A 20,604-nucleotide genomic window follows, 5' to 3' on the forward strand; every position below is an offset into this window, starting at 1 on the left:
ATTTTCAACATGTGTTCTCTGAATATTTCAGGTTGGGTAACGTAGTCTTAATTTTAAAAACTTTTCTGCAGTTGACTTCAAGAGTGATCTACACTTAGAATTTCTTTTGTTTGCAATTACTGAACTTTAACTTTAGACATGGGTCTGAAGGAGCTTCAATTATTTTTGTGGATGTTTGAAGTTTGTTAAAAATTTCGAAGTGCTGTGAGTAGTGAAAATTATTTCGCCGCAAATTCCTAACTGCATATGTTGAATGTCCAACTGAATTTATTTAGGGTTAATTCAACAGATGCATTGGTTGGCCCCTGGGCAGCGACATAACCAACATTTTAGAAATCCTACCATGTATTAAGGAGTGCCTATGAACAGAGTTTTCCTTGTTTTTCAATTTTTTTTATTTGTGCTGGTGCATATGGGGGCTCATGAGTCAGTGATCGGTGGAAGCACCAGGGCTTAGCTTCTTCATTAACAATTCATTGATCATTTTATCTGTAAAGTAGCTTATGTTGGTTTTGTGTGACAGTCAGTAAGAGAGACACATTTTACATTACACAGAACAATTCTAACATCACAGGAAGGAAACATGCAGTTTCCCCATTTTGACAAATTAGATGATTTGAAAATGAACCATGAACAATATTCGTCCTTACTCCTGTTGTATAGTATTAGTTCATTCCTGTTGAAAAGTATCCCTTTACTTTGCTAATGTGAAAATCACATAGTAAAAAATGTTTTCTGACAAATTTGCATTTCTGTGAAGAATGTCTTCAAAGTAGTGGGGTCCTAATATCCCTGATGGAGACACAACATGCCACACACTAACTTTTATAAAGTGAAGAGGTTGCTGATGCAATTACAATAACTCCAACCTTCATAGGTCTGCTCGTTGATGTAACCAAGAAGTGAAAATGAACTTCATCATTCATCCATAAATTGTTTCCATTGTCATCATGATTAATTAAATAATAAAGTTCATCACAGAATCACCTTTGACTCATGTAATGTTTCTTTAAAAAACTTCGTGATTTATTAAGACTGTGTTGCAGGTCAGGACAGTAGCTCAGAAACAGGTCTTCTGTGAACAATGCTCTTACTGACTGTCCTCTAGACGTGACTCACAGTCCACACTCACAGCTTCAATTCTATCAGTAAATATCTCTAATTTCCCAAACTTTACAAAGTGCTCCTCCTTCACTGGCTCAGCAGTCCTAAAAGAAAGAAAACTATGGAGAAATGGCTTAGATGCAGCCTAGGATTTTTCCCAGAATGAAACTTTCACTCTGTGGTGGAGTATGTGCTATTTTATAATTTTATGACAGATTTAGGAACACCTTGTGGGTTCAGTGTGTATGCCTGTGAGCCTCATTCATCTTGTTTGATTAATAAGATAGAGGAAAAATGCAGTCAGTCTGCAAAGAAGATCGCCTACAAAACAGCTGTGTGACACATCCTTGAATGTTGCTCAAGCATGTGGGATTCATACTAAATAGGACTAACAGGGGAAATGGAACATATACAAAAAAGGGCAACATAGACAGTCTCAGGTTTCTTTGATTTCTGGGAGAGTGTCTCGAAAATGTTGAAATACCAGAACTGCCAGACATTTGAAGATAGCTGTCAACTATGCTGTGAAACCCTACCTATGAAGTTTTAGGTGACAGTATTAAGTGAAGAATCTGGGAAATTGAAACTGAATGTATTACAGCTCCTATGTATCTCTCCCACAGGGTCTCTGAATACAAACTAGATTCACTGCAGCCCACATACAGATGGAGGCATCTAAGCAGTCATTATTTTTGCATTCGATACTTAAAGATGATTGGGAAGAAACCCTAATACGTGGTACAATTGGAAGTACCCTCTGTCATGCACCTCATTTTGGTTTGCAGAGAGTTGACATAGATACAGGTTAAAACCGTGTGTCTTGCTGGGACTCGATCCCAGTCTGAGATGCTTTTGTCATCTGTCAGCAAGCTACAAAACAGAGCACTTTATGGTACAGAGTGAAATATCACTCTGGAAATAACACCTAGGCTGTAGCTGAGCCATTTCTCTGTGAGATCCTTTCTTCCAGGAGTGCATGTCAAGTGTGGTGTGCGGGAAAGCTTCTATGAAATCAGGAAAGTCAAAGAGAGGTTCTGAAGAACTGAAAGTATGATGGATCACAAATTGTGCATGGATATCTCAGTTGATAAAAGCATTGTGTGCAAAAGGCAAGGTTCCGATATAGAGTCCAGTCTGGCACACAATTTTAACCTGTCTGAAGTTTCAAAGCAGCACACGCTGCTGCATCATGATAGAATAATTCCAATGTCTTTAACAAACTTTATCATTTGAATAGATAAATATCTATATTATTGTGTAAAATTTGGCTAATTGTATCGCGGAAAACCCAGGTATAAACCAATGTCAGTCAGCTTCATCTAATAACAACTCTTAAATTCTTAATGTTTTTGGGCGTACACCCAGTTTCTTTTTTTTTTAATTTTTTTCAAAAAATCTCATATATCTTTCTTGTTGTTGACAATGTCTATTTAAACTTCTCATCCAACATTTTAATTGCACAGCAGTCAGTATTGATCTGTCACACTGAATTTTAAAATTATTGCATTAAGTGCTAATGGATGTAGAACATGTCCAAAAGCAGTCCTGTCACAACCCAACAATACAGCATAATTCCAGTTCCTTATAAAATTTCCCTTCATCCTGCCATGTTGCCTGGATCCAGTTTTAGTTTGTAGTGGGCTATACTTTAATTGCACCCACAGCAATTGGTGTCCTGGTATCTACTCACAATGAAAGTGGTTGTAAAAGGATGAGGAATGTAGATAATATTTGCATCTGTCCTTGGGTCAAGAATGTTATGGGATCCAGCAACTAATGATGATGACAGGTAACAAGGAAAAAATGTTGTTGGACAGTGATTTGTGGCTGCCTTGCCAAAGCATTTATGTGATGCTATTTATGGTTATTTTCATAAAAGTAATCCTTATCCAACATTGTAGACATTACAGAACCATTAACAAATAGCTGTTTGAATGTGGGGCAGATTTACAACTAAAAAGTAGGAAAGAGGAGAAATACACAAATCTGCTTATCTTCACTTACACTACTGCAAACTAATCCGTGTAGATCAGACTTACAGAAGTGATCTGTACATCTGTTATTTTTAAAATTTTGTGATTTAATTGAATGATGTTTGTCATTATTACTGCAAGAGAATTTCATTTAGTTTAAATGCATTGTTAGAATTGATGCCTTGTATGTTGCAGCACTTCTGCAGGAAAAACTTACAGAAACAAGATAAAAGGAAACATCACATAGAAAAAATGTTTTATTGTTGGTACTGAAATTTAACATGGTGAAAAAATCTTTTTTGGAGGTTAAAAATGAAGGTGTCAAACACTTTTTCTTGCTACCTACTGTTTCTTTTCTTTTTCTGCTACTTTTCCCTTCTTCCTTCTCCCAATATTTACCTAATCATGGAATTAATTATTCCCCACCTGTGCAGACTGAGATATACCATATATTTTTAAAATGTTGTTGTAATAGAATGAATGTAACAATTGAATTGATTTAAATGCACTGAAATGAAATGAACAGAGTCACAACATTGAAATCACTGAAGATGAATGATGTGGGATGATATCATGGGAACCTTTCAGATTTGCTGAATCTGTATTGCAACAAGTTTATGGTGACAGTTGAAAATTTATGCCAGGCCAGGACTTTAATCTGGATTTCCTGTTTATAATGAGGATCTTCTTAAACCATTAGATCTATCTATACTTTCAGGCCAGACATAAACTATCAGTGTCATTGTTGTTTCCATACTCATTTCGGAACACTACTGTCAGAGATTCTCCCATAGGGTGTGTAGGAATAGCTTGATTGCTGTTGAGGCATGCTCAGATATCCTGATGGTTAAGGCGACTGTTCACAATAAGGAAGGAGATCTGGGTTCATGACCTGGTTTGGTCTAATATAATAATTCTCTGGTGGCATCTCAGTTTAAATGTAATGACTTTGACTTTTTTATTGCATGAACTGCATTTGTAGTGTGTAAATTTAAAAAAATAATTTCTGTGTATTTGTGAAAACACCTTTGAAATTTTGTAGGCTGGGCACAGGTGTTTCACATGTCTGTAACATGATTTTGTAAATGTCTCTATGTCAACATCTCTTCATAGCACTCTAGACAGTTATTGTTTTCAGCTACCGCCATTTGCGCACACAGTTGAAAGCTGTCAAAAGTGCTGCCAAGTGTCAGGGATTTCCTTAACTTGACTTGACTACAGGAGTGTCTTGTAGTAAAGAATAAATGTATTAAAACTTCATGCATGATGCAGCATTTTTTTCATGCATCTAGTGTTTATGACATCATACATCTTGAACAATGTGTCGTACAATGATATATTTGTGTAGGTGCATTCAGTGGCATATGTGGATACTGTCTGTGAAATAAGATGCAAATAGAGTTAGTAGCAAAGAAGTAATAAATTTAGATGCCATGCATGATGCAGCAATTTTTCACACATCTCAGTGTTTATGACATCTTGTGTCCTGATCTGTGTGTCATATAATGATATAATTACGTAGGTACATTCAGCGGCTTATGTGGATACTGCCTACAAACTGTTGTGAATAGAGTTAGTAGCAAAGAAGTAATATATTTAAATGTCATGCACAATGTGGCATTTTTTCACACATCTCACTGTTGATGACTTTATACCTCATGAGCTCTGTGTGATACCATGATAAAATTTTGTAGGTGCATGCAGTGGAATACGTGGATACTGTCTATGAAATTTTTTGCAAATAGAAATAGTAGCCAGAAGTAATAAATCTAAATGTTAAGCACAGGGACAGGAAAAAATAATTTTGTTTTATATCCAAATTTAGTGTTATTTTTTGCCAAAATTGGTGTTTTTCTTTTGCCAGATTCATTTTCTTTTTTGCATATTACTTAATACTTTTGCCAAATTCGGTACATTTTGTCAAATTCTGTGTACTCTTTTGCCAACTTCTGTCTTTTCATGCCACATTTGATGTCATTTTCAGCCAGAGTTGGTGGTGTTTTTTCGAAATACTGTGTAATTTTCTTTCATCAAATCTGCTGTCTCCTGGTAAATTTGGTGTTATTTTTTGCCAAATTTGGTGTTGTTTCTTCCAATGTAGGTGTTGTTTATTGCAACTTAGGTTTTGCTTTTTGCTTATTCTTTTGTCAAATTTGATTTCGTTATCTAATTTGGTGTTATTTTTCTTGCCAGATGTGGTATTATTTTTCTTACTAAGTTCAGTATTATGTTTTTGCCAAATTTACTGTTTTTTTTTTCAAATTCATTTTTTTTGCCAAATTGTGTCAATTTTTTTGCCATGTTCGGTGTTTTTGTATCAAATTTGTTGTTATTGTTTTGCCAAATTCAATGTTTTTTTGGGAAATCTGATGATGTTTATTTTGCAGAATTTGGTGTTGTTTATTTTGCCAAATTTTGAGGTTTTCGTCACATTTGCTGTTTTTGTCAAATTTGCTGCTGCTTTTGGTCAAATTTGCTTCTTTTCGTCAAATTCTAGATTATTTTTTCGCAAATTTAGTGTTTTTTGCCAAATTCTGTGTTATTTTTGCTAATTTCAGTGTTATTTTTGTTGTGATATCGAAGTTCGTTACATGGGAAATGAACTGGCTCTAAGATTATACACGAACCTCAGCCATGATTAAAAGTCAGAATGGAATGTTAACATTATGTAACTATCAGTTCTGAATAATAGTGAAGTACTGTCCTCAAATTTATAACACTTCTGTACTGCAAAATTATAAATTTCAAGATATCTCATAAAAATTGCCAACTTCATGTTATTTTGGTCAAAATCACGAATTTGGGGTTATTTTTCATGTTGTCATTTTTGCAAGCTTTTCCTGTCCCTCGTCATGCATGATGTAGCAGTTTTCCATACATCTCATTGTTTAGGGTGTCATTTTCTCTGAATTACCCTCACAGTGACTGTTGCCTGACAGTCAGGAATATGTGTACCAAGTTTGATTGAAATCAGTCCATTTGTTTACGATATGTAAAATGTACACACATACACATATCATTTTTAATATGTATGGATTATGTATTTCCCTATAAATTCGTATGGAGTACAAAATTGGTGTAGTGTAATATTTGGAATGTTTTCTGAAAGTATTTAATATTTTTTTATAGGGTTTGACTGATCCTGAAGAATTTGTTATTGTCAAGGCTATAAATGCAATGAAAGCACTCACAGAACTGAGCCTCTTGCAGAAGAGTGCATTGTATGAGCTCCTCAAGGATACAACATGTTTCTTGGTCCACCCTAATCTTTGGATCATACAGGTAACCTTTCAGCAACATGAAATTATCTTTTGTAGTGAGTATTGCTACCTTTCCATGGAATTTTGCTTGAGTCATTAATTTTGTGTAAGTCATTAGTGCAGCTTATAATACTATTCTCCCATATTTTTTGTTTATTTTGAAAGGATGAAGTCCAACAATGAAGTTGCACACTCGGTTAAAGATTTAGAAAATGGTTATAGTCATCAAAATTACGAATCTCAGTTGTCTCTTAGTGTGCTGAAATGAGTGTTAAAAGAAAGCTGAAAATGAGGAAAAATGTAAAGATTTGCCAGGGACAACCAGGAAATCTGGGCAAAACCCAGGAATTTTTTCAATCAGGAGAAAACCTGGGAATTTTTCGGAATTCTGGGAATTGTTCATTGTTTTAGTTTTCAGTTAAATTTTTGTAATTTTGATTGGTAAGGACTGTTACTCTAACAAAGAATATTACTGTATCCCGCAACTGCAGAATAATACTGCAGCATTAAAACATAAAAGAGAGGGGAAAAAAACCATAGTTGTAAAGGAATTGCGCCATTTACAACAACAAAACACCATGCACACACAAGTGTCTGCCAACAGCAAAATGTGTCAAAGGCCTTAGAATGAAGACTATGCACTCTTTGTAACAACAAACTGCTTCTGATGATCGTGACATCACAACTGTTTACATTAGGTTCATTTGAGCAGTTTCCAGTAGGCTCATGCACATGTTCAGTTCAGAGTGGAAAAATTTTTCTGGCGTGCCTAAGCTGGCAGCTTCGCACATACGCAGAGCAGTCTGAGTTGTAGTGGGGAGGGGGTTAGTCTCCATGTCACCGTGTTTGCATTTAGTGATTTTGCTGTTTCCTCTTCATTTACAGGTTGAAATATATTACTAGTTTCAGTTATCTGGTTTTATTTTATTTCCATGTTTTTGGTAGTCGAGCTATAATCGTCTTACATAACAATGAAGTTATATTTGTCGGTTTGCTAAAGAAATTTGGCTTTTATTAATCTTTTCTGCTGAGGCAGTCAATTTATTTGAAATGAAGCATTTTATACCAAAGTATAGGCTAGTGCCAACTGTTCACTGAATTTCAGGTGTACATTTTCATCTTCTGGCATGTATGGAATTATGCCATAATAAAGAACCTAACATGAGATAGTACAGTACTGGTAATCCAAGAAAATTTACAACCAGAAAACCACACTGAAAAGCTTAATATCAGATTGGGGCCTACTTCACTGTGAATCCGACAAGCGAATGTGCCCTTCAAGTTGAATTATACATTTTGGTATGGTTTAAGAAATTTCGATGCTCTTGGAGTATCCACTGATGTCCTGTTTCTTTTATGACAAAATGTAAATTGTCTAAATGCTTTACACATACAAACAAACATGTTTCCTATGCCATCGTATCTGTGCAAGCACTGTAATGCATGTTACCTGGCACTCTCTGGCAAATGCTGAAACGAACCTACTTCTAACAGGTCTCGCGGAAAATGTTGCGAATGGTGATTTGAAAAGCATTACTTTCAAAGTAAATTTCATTTTATGCAAGATGAATTACATTACGTGTGAGAATGTGCAATGAATTTCTTAAATCACAGAGTGTTTGACTCTCATTTAAAATTTAACATTTTGAGAACCAGACACTTAAAAGAATTTTGAGCCCAGAAGACCAGATATTCAAGTCATTATTTTAAATTTTACTGGCTCATTTGTGTGAAGTCTCGTAAAGTGTAACACATGCAAAAAAAGACCAATATTACACGTGAAAGCTTAGCTTTTCTTGTAGCTACACTGTGTGTATTAATTTAAACCATTAACTTGCCCTATTTGTTTGTTCACGCTAATTAACAGTGATGTTGCTATTGGCTGACTACATCACGTGTCCTATGTTTTGAATATCTGTTGTCATCAGCTGGCAAGATCACATGACATGAGCTGTGATTGTCTTACAAAAGGGCATCAAAATCTGCACATCAAAGATCTTCCCAAGACTTTTTTTTTGCTGGGTTTCTTATTCTAAAGTGGCAACGAGAAGTTCTACACCAGTGTACAAAACGTTAACCATTCAAAGGATTGATAAGTTGTACAGTTCTGTGGGAAAATGTACAGTCAATTAACATGGATAAAGTGTATTTTTACCTGGGAAAAAATGTATTTCTATCTGGGAGAAATCCAGGAATTTTTTTTCCATGTGCACGTATACACCCAGGTAAGTACATCAAATTTTGTGGTCAACATAGATAAATAATTAAGATGAAAGGTTGTTCAGCCAGTGAAGCATCATAAACAGAATTCAAATTAGAAAAACTCAGCAAAGCACCATTGGGGAAGTCATTCAAATAGAGAATAATAATTGACAGCAAAACATTCAAGGATTATAGGGAAGTTAGAGAAGAGGTAAAAGTTACGAGGTAAATTTAAGAAAATTGGGGGCCAGGGTTCAGAGGTAAATGCCATGAAAAGAATATTGAAACTGGGGAGCCCATTAGAAGGAGAGGGGTACCTGGAGGTAGCATTTGCAGAGAGTTTGAGAAAAAAAAAAGAACAAAAGAAAAAGAAGTAGAAGCAGCAGGAGAAGACAGGGAAGGAGTAACAGTTGAGGAATTAGATGGGTTTGATATGTGTTGCAAAGGGGTTGATATGTGTTGCAAAGGTCAGGGTACTGGTTGTGGTTGGATTTCAACAACTATTGCAACACTTGAAACGATTGTAGCTACTACAGCCGTCATCTGGTGTGTGTTGTGTTAGTGCACAAGTGTCAGTTTTCCCGTGTGCACCAAGTAGTTCTGTGAATTTTGCTAGGGGCACAGTGTTTTGTTCTCATGATGTGCAGAGCTTTTATTCCTTGTTTTGTCACATTTGTATTTTTTTTTTTAAGTTCCTATGTACAATGTACCTAGTAACGCAAGCAAACAATGAGCTCACTCAGCACAGCTGATCTGTTCTTGCGTTCCTAATCTTGTGAACACAGCAGCCAGCATTCATCCTTGTGAGGTCTGTATTAAGCATTGTGTGATCAAATAAAGTTCTGTTGTTGTGTTGAAGACATTCTGGTGTACATGTTATTCCTGTAGCAAGCGTAGTAGAGTCTCAAGGCCTGATACTCATAAACACGGCCAAAGGATTGAGGTTACAGTCACGACTTCACCTGAAGTTAATGTAGAGTTATATTGTGTCTCAGCAGGATGTGTAGGGTGTATAATAATTATGTGTTATACTTGGTGGTTTATAATAATTGTGTGTTACTTATGGTTGTTCAAAGCAGAGATCCAGCAGAAAATACATAAAGACTTATTATAGTATAGGTTAAGTGAACTTTCTAGGGACTTTGACACATTAGGCCACAATATTCAGAACTGGCAGAAATCAATCAAAGAAAGCTGGCATGTGTGCTGACATTGGTCACATTCTGTCCAATGTGAGTAGGCCAATGACCAGCAGAGTTTGCACAGCAGTCAGCACTTCGGCAGACCAATGACCGAGCAGACAGGCAATGCTTCCAAGGAGAACAATGACCAGTGCAGTTTGCATATCAGTGGTAAATGCTCCAGGAAATCTCAGCAAGCTGAACTCATGTGCGTGATGTTTATGGGGATGCGGAAGAGGACAAAAGGGCAAAACTGGCCTGTGTGTTGACATTGGTCACATTTTTGCCCAATGTGATAGATCAATGAAGAGTCAGTCGCCGCCCTAGAAACTTCATGACACTGCTGAAAACACTGAATAAATACCTCCGAAAAACGGGCACGAGGAGGTCCTTCGACGGGAGAAAGAAGACATGAAGAAACGTCGCCTGGACAGACGGACCAGTGGTTAGTCAGCGAGTGTCATATTTTGTTACACTGCTCAACAGATGATGATGTAGCTACTGTGCCAATAGATCAATGCAAAATATGCCATCCCAGATGTTACCAGAAAGAAGTTTGAGTGGTACTTAGCCATGTGGCTGGTGAGGATGAAGGGACTGCGACCTCACCAGATGGGTCGCCTGTGATCCTAGAGGTTGATGAACTCCGCCAGAAGATGCCGAACCTGAGGGTTGCTGGTTCGGTTCTTGGATGGAGCACTCTGCGCCACTCTGTAGCCGCTTGTTAAGAGTGCAGCGAGGGAATTCACAAGGAGAAGATGACGCTGCTGCTGCAGTGACTCATGGGTGTGGTACTGAATGGAAGAAAACACTTCCCGTTGCTCTGCTGCAACACGAGCCGTCGCCACATCAGTGGTCAGTGGAATCTGCGCGCAGTGCTGCTTCGAGGAATTGAGCAAGTTAAAACACATTGTATTGCTCTGTTTGTTTAAAGGGTCTTATGTCTAAATAAATTACTGATAGTGGAACCACCAGTGTTTCACTCACACCTCACCCTCTGAGCCAAGGAAAGAACCCACTCCACTGCCCACAAAATATCGCTTTTCCTCCCGCCATCCCTGACCAAATAATGACCTTTGCTCCCCTCTGTCATTGATGCTCAATATCTAGTGTCACAAAATGCCGACCTTGTACAGAGGAGAAGAACTTTGTATGGCCAGGTATGCACACAGACTACAGTACATTTGTAAAGCGATGCATGGTGTGCCAGGGGAATAAAATCATGCGGCATGTTAGGGCACCATTAGGCGCATTTCTTCCGCCAGATCATTGTTTTGAAAATGTGTATGCTGACATTATAGGCCCACTCACAGCGTTGAAAGGCTACAGTTATTGCCTCAAGGTGGTAGACAGGTTCACCAAGTGGCCTGAGGCATTTCCAGTGAAGGACATCACGACAGAAACTAGTGCAGTCATATTTTTGTGGCTGGATTGCCCAGTCTGGAGTCCCGCTGAAAATTGCCACTGATCATGGATGGCAATTCAAAGTCTACATCTGTAGCTCGTTAACCACTTTATTAGGTATGAATCGCATATTGACTACAGTATACCACCTTGCATCAAATGTTATAGTTGAGTGTCTTCATCGTCAGTTGAAAACAGCACAAAATGTCACACAACACCAAAATGGAAAGAGGTACTGCCTGTCATGCTCTTTTAGGTTGACAAATGTCATTTAAGATTGATCTGAGGAGCACAGCTGCAGAACTGGTATATGGAGAAATGTTCTGCATACTTGGAGAGTTTTGCGCACCATGGCAAGTGACACAATCAACGCCTCAGACGTCACCACCCAATTAAGAGAATACATACCTCAGCTGAAACCAACAATGCCTAGAAACCAGTTGGAAAGCTGCTCCTTTGTTTTTGCAGAACTAGACAATTGCATGCATGTGTTCTTACACAACGACACAGTGCTTAAAGAATTGCAACCGTAGTACGATGGACCATATCCAGAAATCACTAGGGGCAGCAATACTTTCCAATGGTCAATGGTACACTTACCACAATTGCATTGGATTGTATCAAGCCAGCATTTCTGGTTGCAACAGACATTACAATGACCATGGAATGCAAGACAGAGAAGACAGAAAAATCAGCAATGAGAGGTTTTCTCTGCCCCTTGAGCACTGTGATGAACCAGACACTGCGACACCTAGACTGACATTGAGGATTACTACTGTGCTCCTCGCTGACTCACATGGTGCACCACATGGTTTCAAGAAAGAAATAGTTACGAGGTTTCTGTACTGTGGCAGTTTTAAGCTGTATTGATATAGTTGCACTTTGGTTTCTGTTTCTGTTAGTTATTCCTTGCTTTACATTGTGCATGCATTCATGTCTGTACAGCAGTAAACTCATTGAGTATATGTGGGAATAAATATCTTGTTTTTTTGTTGCCCACAAGGTCAGTGGGTTGGCTGAAGAGGACAGTTTGAAGGAGAAGAAATTAGAAGGAAGAAAATTAGAATGGTAGCAGACATAAGTAAACATATCTTTCATACTAGGCAGAAGTGATGTTGACAGTCATGATGTATTACACCTGCACCTGTCCTCTTCCCAATTTCCACCTCTGGCCTGGCAGGCCATAAATGATGATATATCTCTTATGTACTTGGTAGTAGATTAGCAAGTAATTTGTCTGACATTATCTTCACTGTTTACTATTACCAATGATGTTTCCAGGCATATTCTGTGTTTGCATCATGGTGCTTTTGTTTCTCATATGATAATGGTTTTTCACAAATGATGCTCTTATATTTTTAAAATATCCTAATGTCATCTTAATCTGTCGTTTTTAATGTTATCATTCATCGCAAAGATCTTTCGTGAAGTGAATAACTCCTTTTGCAATGAAGTTCAGTACTTTTTTTAGCTGTCTAAGTAAATTTCATTTTACTCAACAGATTTCTAACTGATTTTCTTTGTGTATCTTTCGCTGCTGGACAAAAATGTGAGGATGAGATCATTTCATAAAATTTCATTTGCCCCTCTCATGAAGTGTTTTATGTAGCTACTCTAACTATTCAGCACATTCTTGCGAAGTTAGCAAATTTGTTTAAGTATTCTTATTGTAAATGAAAGTATTTAAATTTAACATTTGGCACTTTTCTGCTGTATTTTAGGTGGTGAGCAGGTCTCTGAAAATGTATTAGAGAAAATGTTGGTTGAATCTAATCCTTGTCCACATCTCTAGCTGAATGGTCAGCACCTCTGAATACCAAGCTATGGATCTGGACTCAATTCCCTGTACTAATGGGATTTTTCCTTGGTGGGAGAATTGTAAAAGGTCTACTCAGACTTGTGATGCCGATTGAGTATCTACGTGAATGAGAAGTAGTGACTCCAAGATCAGAAAGCCAACAACAGCCAGGAGAGCAGTGTGCTGATCCCTTGCATACGAATAACTCCATGTGGCAGTGGATGACACGGTGGCCAATTGACATCATGTGGTCCTCTGGGCTTGATCGTGGAATTTAGGTTTATTATAATGTGATCCTGATTGAAGAGAAGGGAGTTGAATGACACAACAGTGTGATTCTTTATCTACAGATACACTACTCTCATATAACATAGGCGAACAGGGGGCATTGTTATCCAACATTCTGAGTAAGATTTTTTAGCTCTGTGGTCTCATCATGGTTAAATGATATGACCACTGTGGCGTTCGTGTACAGACTTCTGATGAACTTTATCAGATGATCCTATGTAATCACACCAACAGGACATTAAGCTCTAACCTTTCTCTTATAAGATGATATGGAATTATTGTATTTTCTAATATGTTACACAGTTTGAAGAAAGAAAGGAATATAAGAGTTTAACATCCAGTTGATGTCAGACTAGTTAGAGATAAAGCATAAGCTCAGAGAGAATGATGACAGCTGTGATCTTTTCATTTGCATAGTCTGCATAAACTGTATGTGTTTCTAGATTATATTCCAGCCTCATTTCAGTGACAAGCATCTCTTTTGGTGTTGATTTAGATACACTCCTGGAAATTGAAATAAGAACACCGTGAATTCATTGCCCTAGAAAGGGGAAACTTTATTGACACATTCCTGGGGTCAGATACATCACATGATCACACTGACAGAACCACAGGCACATAGACACAGGCAACAGAGCATGCACAATGTCGGCACTAGTACAGTGTATATCCACCTTTCGCAGCAATGCAGGCTGCTATTCTCCCATGGAGACGATCGTAGAGATGCTGGATGTAGTCCTGTGGAACGGCTTGCCATGCCATTTCCACCTGGCGCCTCAGTTGGACCAGCGTTCGTGCTGGACGTGCAGGCCGCGTGAGACGACGCTTCATCCAGTCCCAAACATGCTCAATGGGGGACAGATCCGGAGATCTTGCTGGCCAGGGTAGTTGACTTACACCTTCTAGAGCACGTTGGGTGGCACGGGATACATGCGGACGTGCATTGTCCTGTTGGAACAGCAAGTTCCCTTGCCGGTCTAGGAATGGTAGAACGATGGGTTCGATGACGGTTTGGATGTACCGTGCACTATTCAGTGTCCCCTTGACGATCACCAGTGGTGTACGGCCAGTGTAGGAGATCGCTCCCCACACCATGATGCCGGGTGTTGGCCCTGTGTGCCTCGGTCGTATGCAGTCCTGATTGTGGCGCTCACCTGCACGGCGCCAAACACGCATACGACCATCATTGGCACCAAGGCAGAAGCGACTCTCATCGCTGAAGACGACACGTCTCCATTCGTCCCTCCATTCACGCCTGTCGCGACACCACTGGAGGCGGGCTGCACGATGTTGGGGCGTGAGCGGAAGATGGCCTAACGGTGTGCGGGACCGTAGCCCAGCGTCATGGAGACGGTTGCGAATGGTCCTCGCCGATACCCCAGGAGCAACAGTCTCCCTAATTTGCTGGGAAGTGGCGGTGCGGTCCCCTATGGCACTGCGTAGGATCCTACGGTCTTGGCGTGCATCCGTGTGTCGCTGCGGTCCGGTCCCAGGTCGACGGGCACGTGCACCTTCCGCCGACCACTGGCGACAACATCGATGTACTGTGGAGACCTCACGCCCCACGTGTTGAGCAATTCGGCGGTACGTCCACCCGGCCTCCCGCATGCCCACTATACGCCCTCGCTCAAAGTCCGTCAACTGCACATACGGTTCACGTCCACGCTGTCGCGGCATGCTACCAGTGTTAAAGACTGCGATGGAGCTCCGTATGCCACGGCAAACTGGCTGACACTGACGGCGGCGGTGCACAAATGCTGCGCAGCTAGCGCCATTCGACGGCCAACACCGCGGTTCCTGGTGTGTCCGCTGTGCCGTGCGTGTGATCATTGCTTGTACAGCCCTCTCGCAGTGTCCGGAGCAAGTATGGTGGGTCTGACACACCGGTGTCAATGTGTTCTTTTTTCCATTTCCAGGAGTGTATTACCTAAATCTTTACAGTTATGATAGTAGACACATCTTACAGCAATAATTCATTGGGATTATGCCCTATTTTTGTGTTTTTTCCTCATAATCAGTTTGAGAAACAGTAGAAATTTGATTGTATTCAATTCTTTTGAGGATTTTTTTCTTCCTACAACATGTGCCAATTAACAGAAGCAAATGAAAGTGTACCTCCAAAGCGATTATTTAAGGATTTACAGATTAGATTATTTGTACCAATAGGCCTCTTATATTTCAGCATATTTAAAACATCATTCAGATCTTTCCTATACTTTCTTCAGTTCATCATCCTGTTATACCTGTTAGGTTTATGTTGTACAATAGATTATCATAGATTTGCTCCTGCTCATGTCTTGTAAGAACACTTGATCTGTAATCTCTCTCATTATTGGATGTTTGTTAGTTGGAACAGAATGACATGGTTATATAAGGAAAAATAATTTCCTGTTTTGTAGATAGTCTTTTAAGGGAATCATAAACACATTATTTATTTGACAGAGTGAAAAATTTAGTAGATACTATTCACGGACTGCCATACCAGAAGCCTGACATATTTTTTGACAGATGAACTCCGTACATATAATGTCTGTCTGAGTACTGACTACTGGTTATTGTAGTGAATAAAAAACGTCTATGCTTGGCTTGTGAGAAGTCATTGAGGACATCTTCTGTTAGTACGACCCAAAGAATTAGGAATAACATGAAACATTCAGGAATCTGGGAACATGAGTCAAACAACAAGTTAAAATTGTTTGTTTAATGCATAAAAAATGAAGCCTTGTGTCATTGTCATCCATGTTGGACTGTGGCCTGCTGCCAGACAATTGCTTCATGCTCTGCCAAAGCCTTCACTGGATAGCAGCACTAGAGGGGTATGTGATAAACACTAAATTCTTCTTGCTTCTCTTAGCTTTAATATCTGGAACTCCCACTTGACCTTGAAGTAGATCCTCAGCTGTCTTCAAGAGACTGATGCCAAGTCCTCCATATGGTAGTCAGACATACTGATCACTCAATTACAGAGATGGACAGTTAAGATAGACCACAAGAAATTAAATGAGAGTGAGAAAGGTGACAGTTGTTGATCAAAGACAACCGCAATAGCAAACGATCGTAAAGACACATGATACAGAGCAAATACAATGCACAAAACTGTGTTCAGATTACATCCATTTAATGCAAGATTTGAATGAAGTTTCTTTGAATTTGTAATTTTTTTGGGAAAAAATCGATTATGCTCTCTTGTCTTACAGTTAGTATATAAATATTTTGTAATCTCTTATATATCAGTATTTTGTAATTCTTTAAGCAGCTGTGAAGAATAGAACAATTTTATTTTGTTTTTCATATTTTAATGTCTTTTTCTAGGCTGTCGTGGGATTTTTGAGTGCTATAGCTCGCACATTAAATCTTGTTGATGTGCAGTGTAAAGTAATGGCTGTTATTCAACCGTATCTTAAAAACCAAGTTATTCAAGCTGACAAAGAGGTAAAAATAAACAGTTCTTTGATCTAGTTTCTCTGGTGTTTTGGGGGGGAATGTTGAGAGTTAAACAAATGCTTACTGGCTCCTTTGTTTGTTCCGTTAGTATAACTGGATTATCTATGATGTTGCTGTTATTTAAAAAGACAATGAAGAGTCATCAAGTTTTTGTTTTGTTAAAAATGTTGTTAGTTTCTCTGCTTTAAGGGTATGTGCTGTTTTTTTTCTTTCAGTAAATATTAATGTATGTAGTAATGACTGTTTATTCCACTCCAACATATACCACCCAATGAACACTGCTATCATGGCAGAGGAACAGTGTATGAAGCCATAAATTATGTGATCAAACAATATTAAAGAAGATCTGCTTCACTCATATGTTTGCTTGTTTGTACAGTTATTCTCTTAGAAGTATGAGGGTAGGTCAAAAAGTAATGCCGCCGCTTGTTTTTTCCTCCATAAATGAAGTTTTTTAAGTGAAACATTTGAATTCGGTGCTATTCCATAAAGCTTATTCTCCAGTCCACTGCAGTAATAACTTTCTGTGTCAACAGGTGTCAGTACTGCAGTTGCTTGCAAAATGGCTGACATTAATGTTCATATTAGGCAGTGTTCTGTGGTAGAATTCTTGAATGTAGTAGATGAAACATCCATTCATGAAAGACTGAAGAATGTGTACGGTGGTGCAACAGTCGATATCAGTACTGTTAGATGATGGTTTTGTTGCTGTAACGAAGCTGAAGGGCTAACACGAGCGGCTGACGAAACATGAAGCGACAAACTGAGGACTGCAGTGACTCCACATAACATTCAACAAGTCACTCACACCATTTGTGGTGATCGCCGGGTGAGTGCAGATGACTTGTGTCACATATCTCCCTCAGTAAAGGCAATGTGATGTCGATAACTCACCAACTGGTATACCCAAAGGTTTGTGCAACTTCTGTAACAGCAATGTTAACTGGCCAGAATAAAGAAGGTTGGGGGGGGGGGGGGGGGAGGTCGGGAGCAAAACATGCCTCCCAGCTCTTGCAGTGCTTCTGTTTGGAAGGAGAGGAGCATCTGGAAAAAATTGTGAATGGAGACAAAACACGAGTTCATTTGAACCAGAATGAAAGAGCCATCACAGAAACTCACTGAGGAAGAAAAAAGTTCAGCAGGGAAAGTTGTGGCTACAATATTCTGGGATATAATTATGACTGATTTTTTGGAGCAGGAATGCACAGTAAATTCTGTCCAATATCTCAGAAACCTCAAAGCAAATCTTCTGCAAGTTCACCCAACAAAAGCTATGCTGGATGTTCTTCTTTTGCATGACAATGCAAGATCAAGAGATTGTGAATTTTGGTTTGGAAGTCTTTCTCGTCTCCCATATAGGTGTGCATTTAGCGTCATCGGTCTTCTGTTTGGGCCAATAAAAGGACCTCATTGTGGGATTCACGTTGAAGATGAGGCGGCTGTGAAAACATCCATGCTTTGGTAGCAGGACTGTTTGTTTTGCCTTTATATTGAAAAGTCATAAGTTTTCAACCAATGAAAGAAAGAATGAAAGATGAGGCATTACTTTTTGACTTATGCTCTTGATATATTCTTGTATCTTTAGGATAGACAAGTGTAAGTATATAATCAATATGTAATCATAGGAACACATACAAGATGTATCAGATGTAGAGACTTTGTAACATTTGACACATTCTACATCACAATGAATTGTCATGCATATCATTCATGGAACTAATGCCTAAGTAGTCCACTAACCATGTAGGCAACTAAAAAATGTTGGCTTTTACCATTCCCAGGTACTGTTGCTAAATGCACTGGTACCACCAATACCTCGACAAGTGTACGACGGGGTTTTGCGATGCTCTGATTTTGACTTGCTCAGTGAGGCATTACAAGAAAGGCATAACATGCGCAGCATGCTGCGAGCTGGCCACGTGCCTCAGCAGTCTGAGCTGCATCCATCTCTCAAGAACGTAAGCTAAATCATAATTGTTTTTCATTAATAGTTCTGTAATAAGTGATCAAAAGTACTTCAAAATTTCTCTGCGTAAATGAAGTATGTTTTGAATTCTTTCTCTTACTCATGTTTCATAGAAACAAAACAAAAGATTGTAAGCTGTCTTTCTACATATGACTTCATTTGATGCTGAGATACAATATTTTCCCAGCTGTTCAGAAGACTGACCTCTGATGGCATGGATGAAACAGTGGAAGAGCAGCTTTTTGCTATGTTGCATCACTTGAATAAAATTCACCAACATCGTGTCACAGCTGAGGCAAGGATGGCTGAGCAAAAAGCCTCTGAAGGAAAGGTAGTTGTGTTTGCTGTGCTGCTATTATTTAAGAAAGAAAAAAAAAAAAAAAAAAAAAAAAAAACCCTTGAAGTTCCTTTTAAGTGAGAAGTTTTCTTTGGGCCAGTCAAGGCATTAGAGTAATTTATGTAATTTGGAATGTTACAGATTGATTTATCAAGCCTCAAGAATCCAATTCTTTGCCATACGGTTCAGCTGAAACTAGATAACATTAGCAAGACAGACATTGCTGCTGCAGGCATTGCAAGGTAAGGAGAAGCGTTTCATCTGCCATTGAAAAGTATATTTCTGAACTGCATGCTCATCTTTACCTAATGAAAAGTAAATAACGTATTTTTAGGAAAAAGCAGAGTATCAAGAAACCACCTGCTTTGGAGTCTCACATGACAACGATGAATGAAGAATGGCAGACAATGTTTGGGACATCAGACCTACAAAGTCCTTCCACAAGATATTCTGATGGTGGGAGTATGTAAGTTGTTTTGGGATTTATTTCTTCGCGAATTGTTAATAGATTTGGTGTTCTTTTCATTGTTATAAATTAAAATTCGTAAGCTATAGAGTTCATGCCTATTCATTTGTTTGAACCAAAATATTGTGACTGTTGTGGCTGTCTTGAGATATACTGAAATGCCAAAGTAAGATCCTTTCATTTGTGAGCATAATGTGTTCCATGTGTATCTGTGTTATTTGAACATCTATCATGAGAGATCATAATGTGTTCCTTAAGTGAGTGTGCAGATGAAAGGAGGGGAGTGGGTGAAACATGGCATATAGTGTATTTCTCCTGAACACCACCAAAATAATTTCCAAGCTTTGTGTTTTTATTTTATGCAAAAAAATATCATTAACAGTGCCATACAGTGGAAGGAATAATGGTAACCATTAGTCTTATAGATAAGGCTTTGAGCAGTAGATGGGTGTATAAAAAAAGATTGATGTCATAAGTAAGCTTTCAGTGTCATTCATCAGTTTTACAAGTCTAAAATACACACACACACACACACACACACACACACACACACACACACACACACACACATTGTCCTTGTGCTGAGTCAGGCTGAAGCTTTGGGGCAATTTATACTTGTGCGTGTGTATTTCTTTGCTTCTCTGTATCTATGGGGTGAACTTTGTTTTTTGCCTGTTGACTGTTCATCTCAACTATGTGGTGAGTGGTTAACTCTTCTGTTGAGGATGTTGTAACTGAATGTTGTTATCAATTCAGCTCAAACATCGATGGTAGTAGAAAACGTGTTTCTACTTAGTTTGCGAAAAAGGTGGCAGTAAGCACATAGTTAAAATCCTCTTAACACTTACTTGACAGGTCGGCACTAGAACATAGATGTGGCAACACGATAAGAAATAATCAATAACATGTATTAATACTTGTGTAAAAAATTGTACTTAACTTTGGAAACAAGTTGTTGCATGGCACTTGATCTCCTATAGCCAATAAATGAACCATAGATACCAGAATGAGATTTTCACTCTGCAGCGGAGTGTGCGCTGATATGAAACTTCCTGGCAGATTAAAACTGTGTGCCCGACCGAGACTCGAACTTGGGACCTTTGCCTTTCGCGGGCAAGTGCTCTACCATCTGAGCTACCAAAGCACGACTCACGCCTGGTACTCACAGCTTTACTTCTGCC

General features: G+C 38.7%; 1 protein-coding gene across 2 annotated transcripts in view; it reads left to right on the forward strand.

Annotated features, from left to right (window-relative positions):
* The window catches only part of LOC126251958 (phosphoinositide 3-kinase regulatory subunit 4), a 209,624-nt gene that overhangs the window by 131,224 nt on the left and 57,796 nt on the right, over nucleotides 1-20,604 (forward strand). For both annotated transcript variants that reach the window (XM_049952721.1, XM_049952722.1), the window contains exons 14-19: nucleotides 6,207-6,359; nucleotides 16,523-16,642; nucleotides 18,436-18,612; nucleotides 18,808-18,951; nucleotides 19,099-19,199; nucleotides 19,292-19,423. In XM_049952721.1, the coding sequence (XP_049808678.1) occupies nucleotides 6,207-6,359; nucleotides 16,523-16,642; nucleotides 18,436-18,612; nucleotides 18,808-18,951; nucleotides 19,099-19,199; nucleotides 19,292-19,423 (827 nt within the window). The remainder of the gene's footprint in view (nucleotides 1-6,206; nucleotides 6,360-16,522; nucleotides 16,643-18,435; nucleotides 18,613-18,807; nucleotides 18,952-19,098; nucleotides 19,200-19,291; nucleotides 19,424-20,604) is intronic.

This window comes from Schistocerca nitens, chromosome 4 (assembly GCF_023898315.1).
Source record: "Schistocerca nitens isolate TAMUIC-IGC-003100 chromosome 4, iqSchNite1.1, whole genome shotgun sequence".
In the NCBI taxonomy this organism is placed as follows: Eukaryota; Metazoa; Arthropoda; class Insecta; order Orthoptera; family Acrididae; genus Schistocerca; species Schistocerca nitens.